This window comes from Canis lupus, chromosome 33 (assembly GCF_003254725.2).
Source record: "Canis lupus dingo isolate Sandy chromosome 33, ASM325472v2, whole genome shotgun sequence".
Taxonomy (NCBI): domain Eukaryota; kingdom Metazoa; phylum Chordata; class Mammalia; order Carnivora; family Canidae; genus Canis; species Canis lupus.
The window spans coordinates 27,215,897-27,236,728 of NC_064275.1; the positions used below are offsets into that span (position 1 = coordinate 27,215,897).

At 44.5% G+C, this 20,832-nt stretch overlaps 1 protein-coding gene across 1 annotated transcript in view; it reads right to left on the reverse strand.

Annotated features, from left to right (window-relative positions):
- Positions 1-2,580: 2,580 nt before the first annotated feature.
- Positions 2,581-20,832, reverse strand: part of ROPN1 (rhophilin associated tail protein 1) — a 34,649-nt gene continuing 16,397 nt past the window's right edge. The window contains exons 2-6 of the mRNA XM_025474963.3: positions 15,336-15,463; positions 10,730-10,847; positions 9,275-9,436; positions 3,257-3,432; positions 2,581-2,778 (exon numbers count right to left, since the gene is read on the reverse strand). Coding sequence (XP_025330748.1) covers positions 2,712-2,778; positions 3,257-3,432; positions 9,275-9,436; positions 10,730-10,847; positions 15,336-15,451 — 639 coding nt within the window. The 5' untranslated portion in view covers positions 15,452-15,463 and the 3' untranslated portion in view covers positions 2,581-2,711. The remainder of the gene's footprint in view (positions 2,779-3,256; positions 3,433-9,274; positions 9,437-10,729; positions 10,848-15,335; positions 15,464-20,832) is intronic.

The following is a 20,832-nucleotide window of genomic DNA, read 5'->3' on the forward strand; positions in this document are numbered from 1 at the left end:
CTCCAACATGACTGGGCTTTAGGGATAAGTAGCTTGATAACACACTGTCTATTGGCTTTCTTTCCATCACTATATTACTTTTCCTACTCCCTTTCCATTCTTCCTGGGATTGCCTCCTAAATAAACCACTTGCACTTAAATCTTTATCTCAGAGGCTGTTCCTGGAGAGAAACTACTAGAAAAGGCATTGAGCAAATACAGCAACCCAAGCTTGGGAGTCAGACAGACCTGAATTCAAACTCCTTCTCACCATTGACAGTGAGCAACTTAATTTCTCTAAGGCTGTTTCTTTATCTGTAAAATGGGGAGAATGATATTGACTCTACAAGGTCAGGTTGTAAAGACAATTTTGAAAATGTATGTAAAGCATTGTGCATAGTGGCCGTACATAATAAGTGCCTAATGCATCTTGGCAATTATCATTAATACAGTATTGATGATATATTTTTTATGATTTTTATTTATTCATGAGATATACAGAGAGAGAGAGAGAGAGAGGCAGAGACATAGGCAGAGGGAGAAGCAGGATCCCTACGGGGAACCCAATGCGGGACTTGATCCCAGGACCCCGGGATCATGGCCTGAGCCAAAGGCAGATGCTCAATCACTGAGCCACCTAGGCATCCCTGATAATATTGTTAATACAGCACAGGGCAGGTTGAGGCCAAAGCTGCCTTTCACCTTCGGGATGACCTCTGAAGTAGGCTGGATGGCAGATGTGCTATTACAGGCTGTCTCTAATGAGCATCTGTGGCTTAGCTGTCTCAGTGGCATAGAGGAAGCATTGTCACAGTAAGCCAGGGCAGGAGAGGGAAATGGGAGACATCAAGTGGTGGCTTAGAAGATGAACAAGTGGCACTGCCAGTTGTGCCTAGTTTCCACCAATGGCCACAGTACGATCAGTGACTTGATATCTGGGGCCAGTATTTGCTTTGATGGCAGTTGTTTCATTAGCCTCACTCTTGGTGGATTATGCTCAGGGCTATTGAGGTTTAGTTTCTAGTTTCAGTCTCTTTTCTCAAACATACAAAGGCCCCTTCTGCTTTACGTTTTTGGCCTTGTTTTAGGGCCTTTCAAGGTGGGGCTATTCCCTCTGTTCCCTTTCACTACCCACTCCCTACTCCCAGACAAGATCATATTTGAATTCTTTGATCACAGTGAAAGAGAAACCGAGAGACTGAGGCAGGTTGAAGTTACAATTACAGTGCCAGGTTTCGCCTCTAGGGCTTTCGACTTTTCCAACAGCCTAATGTGCCAGAGTGGATATAAATGATTGGCTGCTTTGGCTAAGGTGCAGATGGCAGGGGGGACCTGGTTGTTGCCCACCCACTGCTGGTGTAGCCGGATGACCAGGGCAGATAGAATGTGTTTCAGCTCTTTTTATTACTTCACTCTAGACTAAAATAAAGGATTTAATGATAACATCCCTTCACAATCTTCTCTTGCTGATTGAGACACTAATAGATGAATTTCTCCCCCATTCAGAAGGAGGGTATGTGTATAGGAAAAGGTTGCTAACATGATTCTTACACAGCTTTCAAGAAAGAAGTGCATTGCAGAGAGAAGGAAACCAGCAACCTTGGCACACCTGGCCTTAAGAATAATAATCCCACAGCCTGTTCATCTCATCTGCTTCCTGGAAGAAAGAAAAATCTTTCAATGACCTTGTCAGAGGTCTTCAGCTCACACAGGGCAAGTCCTGAGAGGGTCCCATTACATCTGTATATGGTGTCAGAAAAATCTGCTGACATCCTCACTTTAATACTTATCTCTGAAACAAGTTATGTATGGTTCCTCGTGGAGTGACTTGCCTTTAAGTGATTTGAGTTCAGGGGCACCTCGGTGGCTCAGTCATTTAGGCTCAGGTCATGATCTCAGGTCGTGATATTGAGCCCGGGTCAGGCTCCGTGCTGGGCATGGAGCCTGCTTAAGATTCTCTCCCTCTCCATCTGCCCCACCTCCCCCCACTGTGTGCACGCTCTCTCCCCTCCCCTCTCTAAAAAAAAAAAAAAAAGGAAAAAAGTGATTTGAGTTCATGTCTTGTCTTCATGTTAGACAGTGAGCTCCTTGAGAGCAAAAATTCAGATATGATTTATTTGTATATGCCCAGAAGCCAGCGTAGCTCCTACCGGGGGTTGACAGTTTTAGCATGAAGACAAAACAAAACAAATGTTAAAAAGTTATTTGCTTATCCAAAATTCAAACTTAACTGGGTGTCCTGTATTTTATCTGGCATCTTATTCTTCACATTTAGCTAACCTTAACAAATATTAGTGAGTGAGTGCATGAGTCAATGAGTAGCACCGTACCAACAAATGGGGGACTAAACTGATAAAAATGTGGATTGACTATGGAGAAGATACTTGTCCCAGTTATGCTTAATAATCACAAAACTGTGTCTGGTTAACACATTCCCTATGAAAATCTGCCAGCCTGGCTTCAACTGGAGATACATTTTCTAACCATGCTTTGATGGCCACCTTTGCTCAGTGTCCATGTGGGAAGAATACTCATCTTCTGTGAATGTAGGTGTTTCGTTCCAACAATTTCACATCTTAATTCTGCACATTTCCGAGTTCATATGTTTGCCTAATTGTTTATTCGTGTGTGCCAGTTGTACAAGAAAATTGACATTGGATGGTGCCTGGGGTTTGGCCATTCTGAAACCCAATCATCTGTTATCTTCCTTTAAAATGGCCCAAACTGTGCTTTTACTCCAGCCGAACCCTAGGGTTTTGGGTAAAGTCATTGACCTTGATTAAACCATCAGGACCAATCCTGTTTGGGAAAAATGTATCCGAGGTTAGTTCATTGAACAATCAATCTTAAGAAAGACAGTATGTTAACCCTCCCACTCCAAATGAATTCTGTGTGGCTCCTATCCTCATTGCCCTCTTTTTGTCTGATCTCTGGGCAGCCCGGTCCTTCTTCTCCTTCTCCACTCCTCCCCTACTTGGTAAACATGAGTGTGAGTCAGTGTCACCTGAAGGGCTTGCTGAGACACCTAGGCCTGGGTCCTGCCCGAGTTTGTGACTGGACAATTTCAGGCGGCAGCCTGAGAAGTGGCCTTTCCAACTCATCACCAGGATCACTGTCCTATACTGTTCTTCCCGTCTCATTTGGGTTCTTAGTGCTTGTTCTTCACAACATTGCTCCGTCCTCCGAGCAGTGTAATACAGTAACCTCACTGTATCATGGCCTGCTAGGTTTGTTTACCCAGTGTTCTTTCCCCTCTGATGGGTAAAAGTTTACTTACACTTCCTGTTCAATGTAGTTCAGCATTCTGCTGACATGTGAGGCAGAGATCTCCCCGTCCACTTCGGCAATATATGTGTAGAGAAATTGGAAGGTGCTAAATGGGATCCGAGGAGGTCCACTGTCATGGTCAGATGATAACACTTCACAAACTATCTTGAGTGTTTTGGCAATGGTCTAAAAAGTCATAAGATAAAATGAGAAAGTCACTATTCCAAACTAAATTCCTAAGACCAGTTTAAAGATTTTATTTATTTATTTGAGAGAGAGAGAGAGAGAGAGAAAAAACAAGCAGGGGGGAGGGGCACAGGGAGAGGGAGAAGCAGACTCCCCGCTGAGCAGGGAGCCCAACTCAAGGCTTAATCCCAGGACCCAGAGATCATGACCTGAGCTGAGGGCAGATGCTTAACCAACTGAGCCACCCAGGTGCCCCCTTAAATCAGTTTAGATACAAGAAAGAAAACAAAAATATTGCTCTCATAAAATGAAGTGAGAATGATGTAATACTCTGGAAAGCTTGAACTTTTTTACATCCAAATATCATTTAATTCAATCTAAAAACTATTGATGTACTGGGTGTCTTTCTTTTTTCCTTTCTTTGTTGGAGGGATACTCTCAAGGAATTAAGTTTACAAACTGCTGAATAGTTTAAGATATTTATTACTTTGATTAGAATAACCTCACTAAGGGAGAATTTGATTTTACATTCTAAAAAATCAAAATTACTTCTTATTCTTATTGCTCTCCAATCTTACCTCTAAAGGGTTGAGGTAATTAGTCTAGCTCACATGCTTGAGCAGTACTTGGACCAATGCCACATAGAGGGAAGGAGGGAGGAGAAGGGTAAGTCCTTGGGAAGACATGAGCCCCAGATATAGGAAAAGTGACATGGAGCATTAAAGCCAGTTCTTCTAAAACATGTAGATCCATCTAATCAGAAGACCTAGTATTATAAATAACATAACATTCACCTTGTTGTTGCTGGGGAAGAATTAGTAGATGATGGGTGCCAGAAGGTTTATGGTATAGGAGCAAACACTCTTTACAATGAAACTTCAGTATTAAAAGATCATGTTCAGAATTAGGTTTTACTCACCTTGTGTCTTTAAATAAATCTACTCTTTTTTTTAAGATTTTTTATTCATTTATGTACTTAAGAGAGAGAGAGCGCGCGCACGAGCAGGGCAGGGAGGAGCAGAGGAAGAGGGAGGAGTAGGCTCCCCACTAAGCAGGCAGCCCAACATGGGGTTTGATCCCAGGACCCCGGGACCATGACCTGAGCCGAAGGCAGACATTCAACAGGCTGAGCCACCCAGGTGGCCCAATATACCTACTTTTTATATAAATTTCACAAGTGAAAGAATGTTGAGATTATGGGATAAAAGAAAGAAGTGATCTGAAAAAAGGATTGCTTAGTTCTGAATTAGCAAACATAGGTCAGCATGTATATCTTGGTAGTTTACTGAAACCAATGATGTGCAGATTATCCTTAAACACTTTTCAGGGATCAGTGAAAAATGAGTCCTGACTGTTGTACTGGGTGTGCCTGGGTGAAGGAAAAGGCAGCTGTTATGCCCCCAGAAGGCTGGCCAGCATTTGTTCCTCCTCTGCAGTTGCTGTGGCCTGTTCTATTCCCATCCTCCCTCTGAATAGAATGGATGTCTGCGTGATGCTTCTTTAACTGGTGTGTGTTACCCAGGGGTGGAAGTAGGGATTGTCAGAAGATATATGAGGATGCTGAATATATTTGACTGTCTTCCTATGGTGACAGTTTTACCTGATGACAAGTGACTTAAACATTTTTTGCATTAATTATTAATTGTAATTGATTTAATATTTAAATTTTGTTTCTTTACATTTATAAAAATTGCTATTTTATGAAATGGAATTATCAATGTATATGAATTTTAAAATGATAAGCCACATTATGTCAAAGAGATTTGGGGTTTGCAGCAGGTCATTTTCGTTGACTCTCCCTTGCCCTTGGGAGTCCTCACCTGGAAACTGCTGTGAAACACTTTATGTAGGAGTGTGCCAGGCACTTCTAGGAAGGAGGGGGAGAGGCAGGCAGCCAAAGACTGGGTCAGTGAGATGGAGGGATGTATGTGTGACTCTAGGTCAGCATGACAGGGGGTTTGGGGTAGATTTGCAAGCATGCGTGCAATGAACTCCAGAATCTCTATTCATAGCTCATCTTCTCTGCTTCTCCTTTAAAAAAAAATCCCCTACTGCCTTTGTTTTGCTGTTCTTTCCCTTTAGGCTCATCCAGATTGGGGTGCTGTTAAGGGCTGAACTATGTTTCCCCAAAATTCATATGCTAAAGTCTTAACCTCAGTACCTCAGAATGTGACTATATTTGGACATAGGGCCATTGGAGAGGTAATTAAGTTAAAATTCAGTCATTAGAGTGGGCCCTAATCCAATAGGACTGCTGTCCTTCTAAAAAGAGGAGATTAGGACATAGAGACACCAGATAATATGCATACACAGAGAGACAGCCATGGGAAGAACCACGGAGGGGAGCCTAGGTGGCTTAGTCAGTTAGGTGTCTAACTCTTAGTTTCTGCTCAGATCATGATCTTAGGGTCTTGTGATCAAGCTGCTCATCGAGCTCAGAGCTCAGCAATGAGTCTGCTAAAGTTTCTCTCTCCCTCTCCCTCTGCCCCTCCCTGAACTCACTCATGCTCTCTCTCAAATAAATAATCTTTTTTTAAAAAAAGGAAGATAAGAAAGAAAGAAAGAAAGAAAGAAAGAAAGAAAGAAAGAAAGAAAGAAAGAAAGAAAGAAAGAAAGGAAGAGAGAATGGCCATTTACAAGCCAAGAGGAATGACCTGGATCATTCAGATTTCCAGACACCTGGATCTCAGATTTCCAGCCTCTAAATCTGTGAGAAAATAGATTTCTGGTGTTTAAGCCACCCAGTCTGGGGTACTTTGTTCTGGCAGCCCTACAGCATCTTTTGTTAACCATTCAAACACAAACCTTTAAGTTCTACTGTCCTCATAAAATTTTAAAGTATTTTTTAAAAATTTTATACATGGTTGAATGGATAAAGAATTCTCTGCACTAGAGCTTTTTGGAAAACGTAAATAAATCTAAACTAAATAAGAATCTGCATTTTGTTGCACAAGATTTTTTGGTCAGCTGGGGGATCCACTTCATAAACAGAGCCCTTAAGCATCTGCTGAGACTCACAAACCCAGAGGTGAAAGTCTCAGAAAGTGAATTATTTGCCAACAAAACATGTCCTTCCTTCCGATGAACACAATATTCCTTTTCTATAATCAGTCCCAGTGGAACAGGAGGGAATATAGGCTAGTCTAGAGGAAGGAGTGCTGAGAGGGAAGAGGAATACAGGTCTGCACGCCACAGGCTTTTGTTTGTTTGTTTTTTAAATTTTTATTTATTTATGATAGTCACACAGAGAGAGAGAGAGAGAGAGAGAGAGAGAGAGAGAGGCAGAGACACAGGCAGAGGGAGAAGCAGGCTCCATGCACCAGGAGCCCGATGTGGGATTCGATCCCGGGTCTCCAGGATCGCGCCCTGGGCCAAAGGCAGGCGCTAAACCACTGTGCCACCCAGGGATCCCCGCCACAGACTTTTGAATCATGGGTGTAGACTAGGAAAGCTCAGGAAAGTACTTGCCATTAGATGAAGGGAGGGAACTGGTTTTTCTAAATGGCATCAGGATCATGGTTAGCTGGTGAATTAGCAAAGGAAGGAGAAATCCCTGGGCTTGCCTCTAAGGATGTAAGGTTTAACTAGAATGCAAAGCCTCCACCAGATGCTCATGCCCTCATACCTCCACATTGAAGTTCCCAGCAATAGTCCAACAAGAAACAGATGGGTATAATGCACCTGGTTCCTGGATTCACAGGGCGCCTGTATTTACAGACTAGCCCTTCAGGCTGACTTCACCTAGGTGTTCTGGAATGTTGGGATGATGAGGGGCACAGTCAGATACCTCAGGACCTCACTGTGATCCAAAACCAGACCTGAAGGTGTCTCAGTGGAAGTGGAGAAGGTGGAACAGAATCGTAGAATATTAGAGATGAAAGAACTTCATGGAACATCTGATCCAAACTCTTTGTTTTGGAAAGGAGATAGAAAGATACAATCCGCCTCATGGTTTCCCCTCCCCAATCTGGGAGGCAGACATGCTGAAGTAAACCTAGCAGCTGTGCTGTGAGCTAAGCAGAGGGAAGAGTGGAATTTAGTATTCCATAGTCACTTTTGGTTACTTTGAGGTATGTGGACAAGGAGAGGACTCACACATCTCTCACAAGGTGGTGAGGGTCTGGGAAGTAGAGCCCTGGAGCCAGGGAGCAGAGGAGGGCGACCTGAAAGGGTTCCGAGAGGCCCTAGAACCTGCCAGAATGATGATGAGCACGGAGGCTGGGCAGGGGGATGGTGGTGGTGCACCATGCTGTGAAACAGAAGAGACCCAGGACTTAGGCTGCAGGCAGCTAGGACCACACAGATGGTATTTATCTCCATGGATTTCAAAGGACCAAGAGTTGCGGGAAACCCTTTGCTTGGTGGCTCTGTGGTCCTGGAGTCACCGTGTCCTTATTGCACATTCCACTGCCGTCTTGAAAAGCAGAGTAGTGTGGAAAAATCTGAGAGTCTGGGCATTTACCTTAAAGCCGTTTCAGGTACTAAAATTCCTGAATTGAATTGAATCTACTTAATTCTTACTTAACCCTTTGTGGGTAGGGTACATCAGGAAAATCAGAATTAACAACTGATGGAATAAAGTATGTTCCCCCTCCCACCCCAGACATCTCTGAGCGTAGCGTGGAGTAAATTTGTGACCCTATGAAAATTTAATAACATTCGTCCATTTTTTATTTTTCCTTCTGGACTTTCTCCAATCATTGGGGCTGTTCCCACAGAAGTGTGATAGTGCTGATAGGCAAAACATCTGCCCTGGCTGTATTTTCCTCTCCTCTTGGAGGAGAGGAATTTATTCATTATATCATGTTACTATACGGGTCAACGGAGACAAGAAACTGTGAATGGCCTCTCCTCTCCTTTCTCTAAAGAAATGATTATTAAGAAAGTTGCGGGGGGAAGCCCATAGGTAAAGCTGAACTACATAATATTTCTCAACTTTTGTCAGAAACAAAAATGTCAGACATGCATCCCAAGTGTATTTAAGAAGAAAGAATAAGATGGTGTTTAGATTTGTTGACTGATTCAAACTACCTTTGTGTACCGTTTGCTTTTGGCAGAGGCAATAATTTTCTCATTAACTTTCAAATTTGCATATATTCTGGGACTTTTAAAAAACCATGTTTCTGATTCATTTTCATTTAAGCTATTAAAATGGTGTTAAGCAAGAGTGAGTCCGTATGTAAGATGATACCCAAAGCTTTTAAATATACATATATTTATGGACTGGGTGCAGTATCTTTTTCTTTAAAACAGAAACATTCCTTTTCCAATTGTAAATCAAGTCAAATTTAGAAAAGGCATGAATTTGTATGAGCATCCTACATCCATGCTGATGTCATAACTGTAAGTCTGGAAATAGCCTCATTTTTCCTTTCCTGCTCTCTCATCTCTGATTTTTGTATCCAATTATGCTTATCAAATAGTAGTTTCCTGTAAGGCTGCACCTCTTTTTTAAAGGCTTTATTGGTATATCTTCTAGGTGCCTGGAACCTGAGTGTAAGCACATCTGCAGCTGGCTCTTGGTTATCTTTAGGAATATGAGTGGAGCAGTGATGGAAATAAATCTGAGGGCAATGATTAAAATTCATAAATAATCCAGAAGCCACATTCTAGTAAACCCTCCCCAGGGTCTGATGACAGTTTTCCCCTCTCTCCTCCTCCCCCCAGCTTCTGGCTGAGGAGCAGAGGATTGACCTAATTCAGAGAGGCATGGAAGTAGACAAGACAGGTGTGCTCGTCCTCAGCTCCAGAGACTGACTGTGTGTACAGACAGAGATACTACTCTTCTAGGCCCGGATAGAGCTTTTCCCGTAAGGAACAAAAACCAGCAAAGCTCACTTACAACTCCCAGAGAACTGCAAGCAAGAGCTAAAAACTTCAGCCATTCAATCTCCTCCGTGAAGCGGCCCACGTTCATCACACTATTAAACAGATCTGTTGGGAGACTCAGCACCTTCCACATCTGGGCCAGCTCATCTGCATGGATGATCAGTCTGCCAGCAACCTGCAGACCAGGGGACAGAAGCGAGAGAGTGAGGCACAGGATGAGAGAATGCCCCTGGAGACACTGCCCAGCAAGGCCCAGCAAGGCCAGCTGCCGCCCGGCACACAGCGGGGTGGGATGCATGGGTGGGGGTGGGTGGGTCAGGGCAGGAGGACTCTTGGCAGTTCTCTTTGCAAGGGTAGAGAAATACTCAGTGTGGTGTTAAGCATGCTGAGGTACAATTCAATCACTTTAACTCTGGGTATCAAAATTATAGGGAAATAAATAATATCTTTATATTACATTTTATCTTTTTTCTGATGTTTTTATTGTCTGCTGTTTTATCCTCAGGCTGTCCCTGTAAGGCAGATGGGGCACCTGAAAATACAACCAAGGGGGAGAGGGCTTGTCTGGGACCACTACTCGGTGGTGAGAACAGAACCAGATGTTAAGTCTCTTGCTTCTATGCTCTATGGAGTTCTTTGCACTAGACTTCACATGCAACTCTCATGCTTTCCCAAGAAAGGGTCTGGATGCCTAATAGTGCTTGGTCCCATGTGTGTCAGATCTCTGCCATGTGTGTTGCATAAGGTATTTGGCGATTAAGAAAAGATAGGGAACAAATGGCCAGTTGTTAGCCAACAATGTGATAAGACTACCGATGCCCCAATGAAGCATCACCTTCCCGAGCCCTCTGATTCTAGTGAAACACTAAGCCTCTGGGAGCAAGGTTGTTGGCTGTCAATCACCCCAAACCTTTCTGTCCTGGATTTAAAGCAGAGTATAGTGGTACTAAACCATATTTCCTGGGAACTGGCCAAACTGCAGCTCTCTTGAGTCAGACTGTCCTCATCCATTCACTGGAAAGCTCCCAGAGTGACGTGGCTGTGAAGAGAGCCAGGATTTTCCCTAAAAGGCAAGCTTAGGTCTGCACCTGGGGTAACTGGGGAACTAAATTATGCCTGTCTCCAAACCATGACTGGCATCCTATTATGGTCTTGAGCAGTAAGGGGGGCGGTCATGGTAAAGGGACTATGGATCTGCACTTTTCTGGGGAGGAGGGATTAGTATTGAATTGAGCCCCTGGACACTTTGCCAGCTTCAGGGAAAGCTGGGATGACCCCTGCTAATAACTCAGCTATTTCAATATCATTCCTATTTCCCCAAGAGAAGATTTGCTTCCAAGGCATGGTTTAGTGAATTGTATGATACTGAGTGGCCAGCTGGCTGGGTGGAGATGGTGGGCTTGTGTCTGTACCCACCTGGCCTCAGCATGGCCCATCCTCCCCCTTGCTGCTGTGGTCCGGCCCTTACCCGAGAATGCAGGATCTTTAACAGCTCAGGTGTAAGCTCTGCCCAGTTAGACAAAGCCACTCGCTCAGACCGCTCTCTCACTGGAGGAATCTCTCCACGGGACATAGCCCCGAAATAACTGCAAGAAGAGAGTTAGGGGTTGGGGAGGCATCGGCTGCTCCAGGGGCCTCTGGCTGTTTTGAGAACCCCCACCCCTTTTTCTTGAGGGAAGGGGCTGGAGGACAGAACACTTGGTAGGAGCTTCTAGATGCCAGATGTTTCGTGTAGTTCACTTACCTACAGGAAAGGCCTGAGTGTGTTACTTGCCACTCAAGGTATAAAGAACACTTAAGGAGTAAAAAGGTTAGTTTGTCTCTAAGGATGAGGAGTAATTAACACAAATTTTGGTGTGGAATTCCTTGAAGAGCACTGAGTCTGGGATTTTTTTTTCCCAGTCATGCTTCTAAATGTTTTATATATACACATGTGTGTGCCCACGTATACATACACACATAGACATATAATATATAGTAGGAGATAGATAATATATATGTATCAATGTATTATACATTATATAGTATCAATATCAATGTATCAATAATTATACATTATATAGAACGCAACATGTACGTGGACGTATATAATATAATACATAAGATAACAGTAATTTGTGTCTCTCCTATCATGTCTATTATATATAATACACATGGTTATATAATTTCTAATATGTGCAGAGATATATACATATACATATATACATAGATTATATGTATTATATGCATTATATAACATATATATAATAGGAGAAAGAAAAATCATTGTTAGATTAAATCCCCCACTCTCTTTTATGGAGGAAGAATCCTGGTACCTAGAGGAACTGTTTTTCAAACATAAAATGCCTCTTTTTAGTAACATGGCTAGTGACATACTTTTTTAAAAAATATTTTATTTACTTATTCATGAGAAGCTGAGACACAGGCAGAGGGAGAAGCAGGCTCCATGCAGGGAGCCTGATGTGGGACTCAAACCCGGGTCTCCAGGATCATGCCCTGGACTAAAGGCAGGCAGGCACTAAACCCCTGAGCCACCCAGGGATCCCAGCTAGTGGTGTACTTAAAGCTGATTATCAGGTAGTGGGTACTATGTAATCGTGGTAATAAGTAATATACAATCTTGGAAAAAAGTTGGAAGAACACGAGAGTCACCTGTACAAGAAAGGGGAGGAGAGGGCGGTGCTCTCAGCGGGGGGCCAGGAAAGGTTCCAGCTGGAAGTAGTGAAGCTTGGGCTTCAAGGGAGAAGAGAGAGAAGGCTGGCAGGGCACCCAGAGAGGCTCAGGTGAGAAGCCACAGGGGGTGGGGATGATCTTACATGGAGTACGTGAGGTTAAAACCCTTCTCTATCTTTCCTCAAAAATTTTAATGAAGTCTACTGCCCACTGACGCTTAGTGACTCTGAGTACAATATGGAAAAAAAATACTGAGTCCTATTTCAGGATTAGATAAAAAAGGTATTAGGGACGCTTGAGGGGGTCAGTGGTTGAGTGTCTGCCTTCGGCCCAGGGTGTGACCCTGATGTCCTGGGATCAAGTCCCACATCAGGATCCTTGCAGGGAGTCTGCTTCTCCCTCTGCCTGTGTCTCTGCCCCCTCCTCTCTCTCTCTCTCTCTCTCATGAATAAGTAAATAAAATCTTTTTTAAAAAGATAAAAAGGTATTAGATAAAAAGGCCTGGGCGCCTGAGGCTGAGTCGGCTAGCATCCGACTCTTGGATTCAGCCTGACATCATGGCTGGTGGGATTGAGACCCATGGTGGGCTCTGTGGTCAGCAGGACTCTGCTTGGATATTGTCTCCCTCTGCCCCTTCCCTCGCACACACGTTCTCTCTCTCTCTCTCTCTCTCTCTCTCTCTCTCTCTCTCTCAAAAACAAATAAATAAATATTTTTTTTAAAGATAAAAAAGGGCTGCCTGTAGCAGGGAACCGACATAAGGAATGGGTCACTGATGCTATCTGGAAGGGTCTGTCCCCATCACAAGCCTTGTTATTACCTTATCCCCGGATCCCATGCCTCTGCCCCTCTCTGCTTTAGTTTTCATGAATAAATATTTTCATTATTTTTCTCCAGATCCAGTAGCATAAAAAGAATACAGAGGGGATTTTGTAGAAGCCCAGAGGGTATTTTGCAGAAGCCCGTACTAGGGTCAAGCTATACAATGGTGGGGACGAACCATCGCCTGACTCTATGTCACAGAGCAATGTGGTGCTAAAACTAACAGGGACCAAAACAATACCTTCCAGGTACCCCTTGGAGGTCAGCAGTGGGGAGGGCAGAAGAAATGCTGTCTGGATACCCTTTACCATGTGCATGAGCGATTTCCACAGACAAATCAGTTTGGGGGTAAGTGTGCGTTCAGGGTGACAATAGGAGTGGGCTGTAGAAATGTGGGTGGCATAGAAGGGAGAGGCAGAAACACAGCACCTCATTTGACCGAAGAGACTTCCCAGGGAGAGGGTGACACCCAGCAATGTCTTTGGACTTTTTTAGCCAGGCTGGTGAGAGAATGTGGAAATAGACCATAGCCATGGATTTAGTACCCTGTGGGTCATTTAGCTTCATTCACGATGAACAATTCCACGATTATTCATGTACATTAGACATTTGTGTGGTCACACACACTACAAGGCCAGTTTATGTCTTGGAGGTGATTTCTTCACTGACAGCACACACACAGGGAGATTCTTGCTCGTGATGAATCAAGCACATATTTTGTCTTGGAAAGACTTTGTGGAGTCTTCACAAAGTGCTACAGGCTTGTGAGTCACATAAAACTTTCTGATAAGTGCTTTTCATGTCTGAAGAGATGGAGGGTGCTCTGAGGTCACGCTCCCTTTTTTCATTGTAGTTAAACTACACACTGATTCTTCACGGATATCTAAAAAATTTATAGCACATGATACAAAGCGGGAGCAAGCAGGCTACAGCGGTGGAATGTTTTCTCCCATAAATGTCAGGGACAATGGCAAGAAATGTCATTTTTCTTGTTATAAAGCAGCAGCATAATAAAATGTGTGTGGGGGGGGTTAAACTATGGTATAGCTTAAAACAAAGTCTGTCTGGGTAGGCCAAAAAGAAATTAGTCTTCTGATTAGACAGTGCAGGCTTAAGAGATAATATATGAAATTTAGAATGGAAAACTAAACAGTGTTCATTACTAGAAAAGCAATCCCATTATGTCCCTTTTTACGAGCGCCACTGGCTTATTTTTCCTTCCGTCTGTAAAAACTTCATCTGGACCCACGGCGGGAGCAGGATGGAGTGGCCCAGAGCCTGCCGGGCTCCCCTCGGGTCACACTGCGTGCCTTCTCAAGGTGTCCACACCTTCTAGCCACCTGCTCAGATACCTCAGGACATTCATCCTCCCCTCCCCCAGCCCACCAGCAGGCTCAACCACCTGACTCCCCCTTGCCCACGGAACCGCTGCTAAGGAGGTCACCCTGAAGCGGCCACACGCGCTGAAAATGATCCGTGTGTGTGTGTGTGTGTGTGTGTGTGTGTGTGTGGTTAGCTCCCAGCTCCAGCCTCAAGCCCCAGGCCCCCGGGTCCCCATCACATTCCCAGCTCAGACACCTTGTGTGGGCGGCTGGCTCCAGGGCAGCTCCTGAAAGCCCCGCCCCCTCCGAGTTAGAGACCCACGTCCCCCCCGCCGCTCCTGAAAGCCCCGCCCCCTCCGAGTTAGAGACCCACGTCCCCCCCCCGCTCCTGAAAGCCCCGCCCCCTCCGAGTTAGAGACCCACGTTCCTCCGGCCCCCCACGCTCAGTTTTGCAGCCTTGTGCACTGCGTGGACATCTGCACGTCGGAGCCAACTCGTTCCAGGAAACACTAAAGAAAATAACAGTTTCCCGCAAAGACAAGCCACGGGAGGTCTCTGGTTGGGGCCTGAATGAGCCCGACTCGCAGTGCGGGGCCCGTGGGGTGGGGGTGGGGGTGGGGGCTCAAAACGGCGCAAGCGCAGAGCTGCGTGCTGCTCCCTGGTGCTGAGCCCCGGCCCGCCCGGGTTTAGGGCCGCGAGGGCAGGCGGGGCAGCTGTGCGGCTCCCGCGCTCCCTTCCCCCGGGCCCCCAGGGCGTCGGGGGCAGCCGCAGGTGCACGAGCGGCCGGGCCGTGGGGCTCTAAGTCACGCTGGCCGCCGCGGGACCCTCCGCCCACTGCGCAGCTGGGTCGCTTAGGGGCGGGCGGGGGAGGGTGGGGGAGGGCGGCTCGCCCTCGGCCCGTGGGAGGCATTTCTGCGTGGATTTGAAAGCAGCAAAGCAGGGGATGGGGGGGTGACTGGGTGACGGGCACTGAGGGTGGCACCGGGCGGGGTGAGCACTGGGTGTTGGCAAATGGAACTCCAATAGAAACATATACATAAAAAAATATAAGATATGCCAAATTGGAAAAAAAATAAAGCACCAAAGCAGTCCGAGAGCCGAACATCACAAAGATTGTGCTAATCGGCCCCGACTGCCTAGGCTGCAGCCAGGACTACCTCCTCAGCGGTGGGGATCCCCCCTCCCCGCCCCACCTCCACCTCCACCTCCACCTGCGGGGATGGGGGGTGCTGGGGCACAGGTGGGAAGGGTACGTACTCCGCAGCCCACTGGATGAGGTCCTGCGGCTGGGTGCGAATGGCGGCCTTGGTGAATTGCTTCAGCAGCTCCGGCAGCTCTGGGGGGATGCATATTTGCTTGTCTGTCTGAGGCATTGATGGGTCGACCTGTTGGCAGGGGAAAGAGAAATAAACAAATCGGGACTCTATGAATCATAAAATGACAGGAATCCTGGAGAGAGGCCACTCAGCCTCGGTTTGACCTGAGATCTGCTGGGGCCTTCACTACCCCCAAGGTGTAGGCATTCTGCTGCTACGCAGATCCAAAGTCAGAAAATGGGTTACTGATCCTCGCTTTTTGTTCTTGTAAATAACTATGCCCTTTACAGAAAAACCACACAGTACTTCATTTAACAAGCAGAGAGCAGCAAGAAGCAAAAATATCCCCTAATGATGTCACCCCAAAATATTGGATGTCTCCTTCCAGAATTTTTTCAGTGTAAATATGTTTGTATAAATACGATTAAAAGGGGATCTCTGGGTGGCTCAGTGGTTTAGTGTCTGCCTTCTGGCCAGGGGGTGATCCTGGAGACCCCGGATCGAGTCCCACATCAGGCTCCCTGCGTGGAGCCTGCTTCTCCCTCTGCCTGTGTCTCTGCCTCTCTCTCTGTCTCTCGTGAATGAATAAATAAAATCTTTTTTAAAAATACAAATAAAATAAAATCATGCACAGCAGCATATCCTGAACATCTTCCTTGTCACACACACAAAACTCTTAGAGCAGAATAAGTTGTAGCAAAATTTACTCTGTGAAACCTCTATATTATTTGAGTAGATTATTTCCAAATAAAAATAATCATTAAATGGCCATTTGGTGAATATGTCTCCTTACATCGACATGTATTTATCTGTTCTAATTGTAAAAGAGAAAACTTGTACATTTCATTCAAAAAATTCTGGGACAAATTGAAACAAAACGTAAAAATCCATAGATGGTACACAAGCAGCAGGTTAAAAGATTTTAATCTTTTTTAGCAGTCTGCTGCTAGCAGAGGAAAAGAGACAGGATAATCCAAAAAGGCCTCATCTTCAAAACACATTAGACAAATCCTAGCAAACACACCTTTCAGATCAGATTGCCTTGCTGAACTTGGAAGAAAGTGAGGGAAATCCTTAAGAGCCAAATAAAGTGAGTAAAGCAGAAACCAGACTGATAAGCAAATGAAGAAAGAAAGGGACAAATGTAGATGGTAGGAATTTGAACCTAAGACGAGGCCTTAGGCCCACTAAAGGTGGACAACTAAACTAATGACTCTCTTATTCCCACTCCCCAAATCTGAGACCCTCCAAAGCTCACACACCCTCAATGTAAACAGTAAAAATATCTACCTGGGGTCAGTGATGAGGAAACAGAAGGCTACTTGAGGACAAAGCACACAAACGACAGCCCCTCCCTCCGCCCTCCACATCCACACCCTGTGGGATATGTGTGACCTTCCTGGGCACTCCTTCCTGCCCTAAAGCTAAGGGAAAGGAAAAACAAATAGTTAACTTTTAGAGATTATAGTCTATAGGCATGAATCTCCCTCAGTTTATAAAATGTCTTAGTGATTTACAAGAAAAAAAAAAAAAGCATTCTTATCAATAACCTAACTTGCAGAAGGAAACTCCCAGCTATCTTAATGTTAATGCTTTACTAGAGGGAAAAACAACCTTAACTTGACAATGGCAAGGCCTCCAATATCCTGTAGGTCCTCTTGAGCATACAAAAATCCTTTTAAAAACCTCCCTTTTCCTTACCTCCCCCAACTCCCAAGTGTATAATCAGCCACCCCTCACAACCCCTGGGCAGCAACTCTTCCTGCCCAAGGGTCCTGTCCCCGTGCTTTAATAAAACTACCATTTTGCTCCAAAGACATCTCAAGAATTCTTTCTTGGTCCTTGACTCTGTACCTCACCCCACTAACTTCACCTATATTTCAAAACTACATAAGGCAGGAGCAAACAACACAGAAATATGTCTTCATTGTTGCTTCTTGTTGGGGCTACATAGTCTCCCATGAGTCTGTTGCCACAAACTAGGTCTAAGTTTTAGATTTATACCACTGACCTTGTTGGGAAATCCCAAGGCAAGAAACTAAAGTGGCCTCTGGTTGATGGTGATCCATTATCGTTTATTTTTATTTTTAAAAAAAATTTTTTTTTAATTTTTATTTATTTATGATAGTCACAGAGAGAGAGAGAGAGAGAGGCAGAGACACAGGCAGAGGGAGAAGCAGGCTCCATGCACCGGGAGCCCGACGTGGGACTCGATCCCGGGTCTCCAGGATCGCGCCCTGGGCCAAAGGCAGGCGCTAAACCACTGCGCCACCCAGGGATCCCCATTATCGTTTATTGAATGTTCTTTTATTTGAAGGAAGAAGAGTACAAATATATAAATTTTAGACTTTGTGAAAAGTCAAGTATGCATAGTAAAACTTCAAGAGTAATTACTGTAAAAATAATATAACCAGTAGAAAGGAGAAAAGGAGTTAAAAACAACAACACAACTTGATCAACCCACAAGGCAGCAATAAAGGAGTGGGGAAAGCATAGGAAAAGTAGATGAGCAACATGATAGAAAGGAATCCATGTATGTCAGTAATGACAATAAAAAGAAATGGTCTTAAGGGTGGCCATTAAAATACAGAAATTATAGACTAGATTTTTTAAAAATCCAACTATGGGCACATCTGAAAAGACATAAGGACACAGGAAGATTGAAGGTGGAAGGATATATGGATAAATAGGTGAATGAGATCAAAAGAAAGTTGATGTAGACATGGTAATACCACGTAAGAGACCTCAAGGCAAAATGCATTATTAGGAATAAGGAGGGTCAGCATATCCTATAAAAGCTTCAGTGCATTGAGAAGACAGCACAGTTGTGAGTATGCCTCAGACACCACCATGTGTGAATCTAGCAATGTGGATGGAACGGAAATGTACTGTTTAGGGTTACACATATATGTCATGACATTATAACAAAGACCAAGGAACAATAAACACAAATTCCAAATTTGTGTCCCCTCCGTCGGGGAGGGAGAGGACTGTCATCAGGAAGATGCAATAGGGGTAGTAATACTATTAGTGATGCTCTATATTTTAAGTTGGATGGTAGCTTTGTAGATGTTTGCTTCATTAGCTTTATGCCTATATATACATTATGCACTGTCTTTTCTGTTTTTAAAAGATGTATTTATTTATTTATTTATTTAGAGAGTAAGTGGGGAGGGAGGAAGGAGAGGGAGAAAGAGAATCTCAAGCTGACTCAGGGCTAGTTGCAGAGCCTGACACGGGGCTCAATCCCAAGACCCTGAGATCAGGACCCGAGCCTGAATCAAGAGTCAGATTGCTCAACCAACTGAGCCACCCAAGTGCCCCTATTATGCACTTTCTTTCCTATGTGTGAAATAGTTCATGATTTAAAAGTTACCACTACAAGTAGATTGTTTTTGGTAACTTTTTTTTTAAGATTTTATTTATTCATGAGAGACAGAGACAGAGAGAGAGGGGCAGAGACACAGGCAGAGAGAGAAGCAGGCTCCATGCAGGGAGCCCGACATGGGACTCGATCCCGGGTCTCCAGGATCACACCCTGGGCTAAAGTCGGCTCTAAACCGCTGAGCCACCCGGGCTGCCCTACCTCTCCATTTTTGGCCAAACAACCTCTAGTAAGCTCTCCTTTTCTCAATGCCCGGTTCTCCTTAAATCTCTTGCAATTCCTTCCGCTCTCACCACCCCATTTTTCTCTTAAAAGTCATCAATTACATCTATTAACTTCTGGTCTGAGCCAGATACTATGTGAAGTATTCTGCATCCATTTTATCTCTTAATCCTCAAAATATCCCTGTGAGGTAGGCTGTTATCACCATTTTACAGATGATGAAACTAAGAGAGAGCATAAAACTTTTGAAATGATGCACAGCCCGGAAGTGGCAGAGGCAGGATTTGAACACACACGGTCTGATGTGGGAGGTGGCCTGTTAAAGAGGACTCTCCCGTCCTCCTTGAGGCTTTCTCTTCCTTTGGTGGCAGATTCCACTCTTGTTTATTTTCCTCTGCACTCTTCCTCTGTCATGGTAACTTTTTCCCTCTTTCCGCGTGTTAAGCACAAGGTTGCAAGCTTCCCAAAGCTTTGTCTTCAGCATTCTGAGCTCATGTCTTCCTGTCACTCTTTTTGGAGACCTCACATCCTCTCATGGCCTTATCTACCACAAAACGGTATGGATTACACTTGTTTCTCCATCCCTGACCTCTCACCCGTGCTTTCGTTGTTCACTTCCTGTTGCCCTCCAGGACACATCACCAAAATGTATTCCCCATCTCCCAACTAGGTCCCCTCCCCAAATTTGTTTCTGAACATCCTGCCACCGTTTTCTCAGTCATTTGGCCTCAAAGCCTGGGGCCATCCATTCTCTTCAATCTGTCGAATCTCACTAAATCCCATTGATATTTCCTTTGAAATGTTTCTCCAGTTCATCCCTTCGTCTCTACTCCTTTTATTCTGGTGCAGCGCGTCACCACCTACTGTGCAGCCTCCTGACTGGAGCCCTGTGTCAGGCCATTCCCTGGCCTATTCTGTTCGGTGCATACAGATCGGTCTTCTGTGCTGCTGCGAGTAGGTCAGAGAGCCCTGCTCACAGAATGGCCATCAGATCCTGGTTTTCAATGTTCTCTATGATCTACACACAATTTTAAGCTTTCTGCTAGTAGTTACCAACACAACGTTCTAACACGTAGTCTACTCTGGTGTCCCTCCAAGAGATGAGGACAGTAGCGCTTGCTCATCCGTTGTTAACAGAACCCTTACTTTTCTATTTCCCTCAGTACATTGCTACTTCTGGCTGGTTTACCCAAAGTGCTCTCTTTTTTTGCATCTATTCAAACTCCACAAGCCCCTAAGTTTCATCTCGAGTCCTCCTATGCCATAGGCCTTCCTAGAACACTTGGGAATCATCAATTATTACTTGTAACACATATTTTACCGCTTCATCCCATACTGCCTTCTACAGATCTCTGCAGTTGAGCTTTCCATAAGTGGCCACAAGGCAAAATGGGTTACGGGTGTCTCCAGGAGACACGGATGGTTGTAAACTTTATAGTGATCCAAAATTTACAACCATTTTACAACCATTCACTGATTCGTAATAGTTGAAATTATATTCAGAAACTGTGTGGCTCAGTCAGTAAGCTTCCAGGTTTCAGTAATTATTGTGTTTTCGTGCTTAAGGTTTTATGCATTAGCACCTGCCAGAGGAGATGCTTGTTTAGGGTTTTCCCTTTTATCCATATTAGAACCATCTCTGTAAGTCTGCTTAGTATCGCTGAATTGTTATGTGTTTATTATCAGCGATAACCATTTGTGCATGCGTTTCAAATATGCGTAGTTCTTCCTTTAATTTAATTTGGTCTTATTTTTCACATTTTTTCCCAACAATGAAGGCATATGTATGTGCTTCATCATTATCCTCACCACTGGCTCATTGTTTGAAATT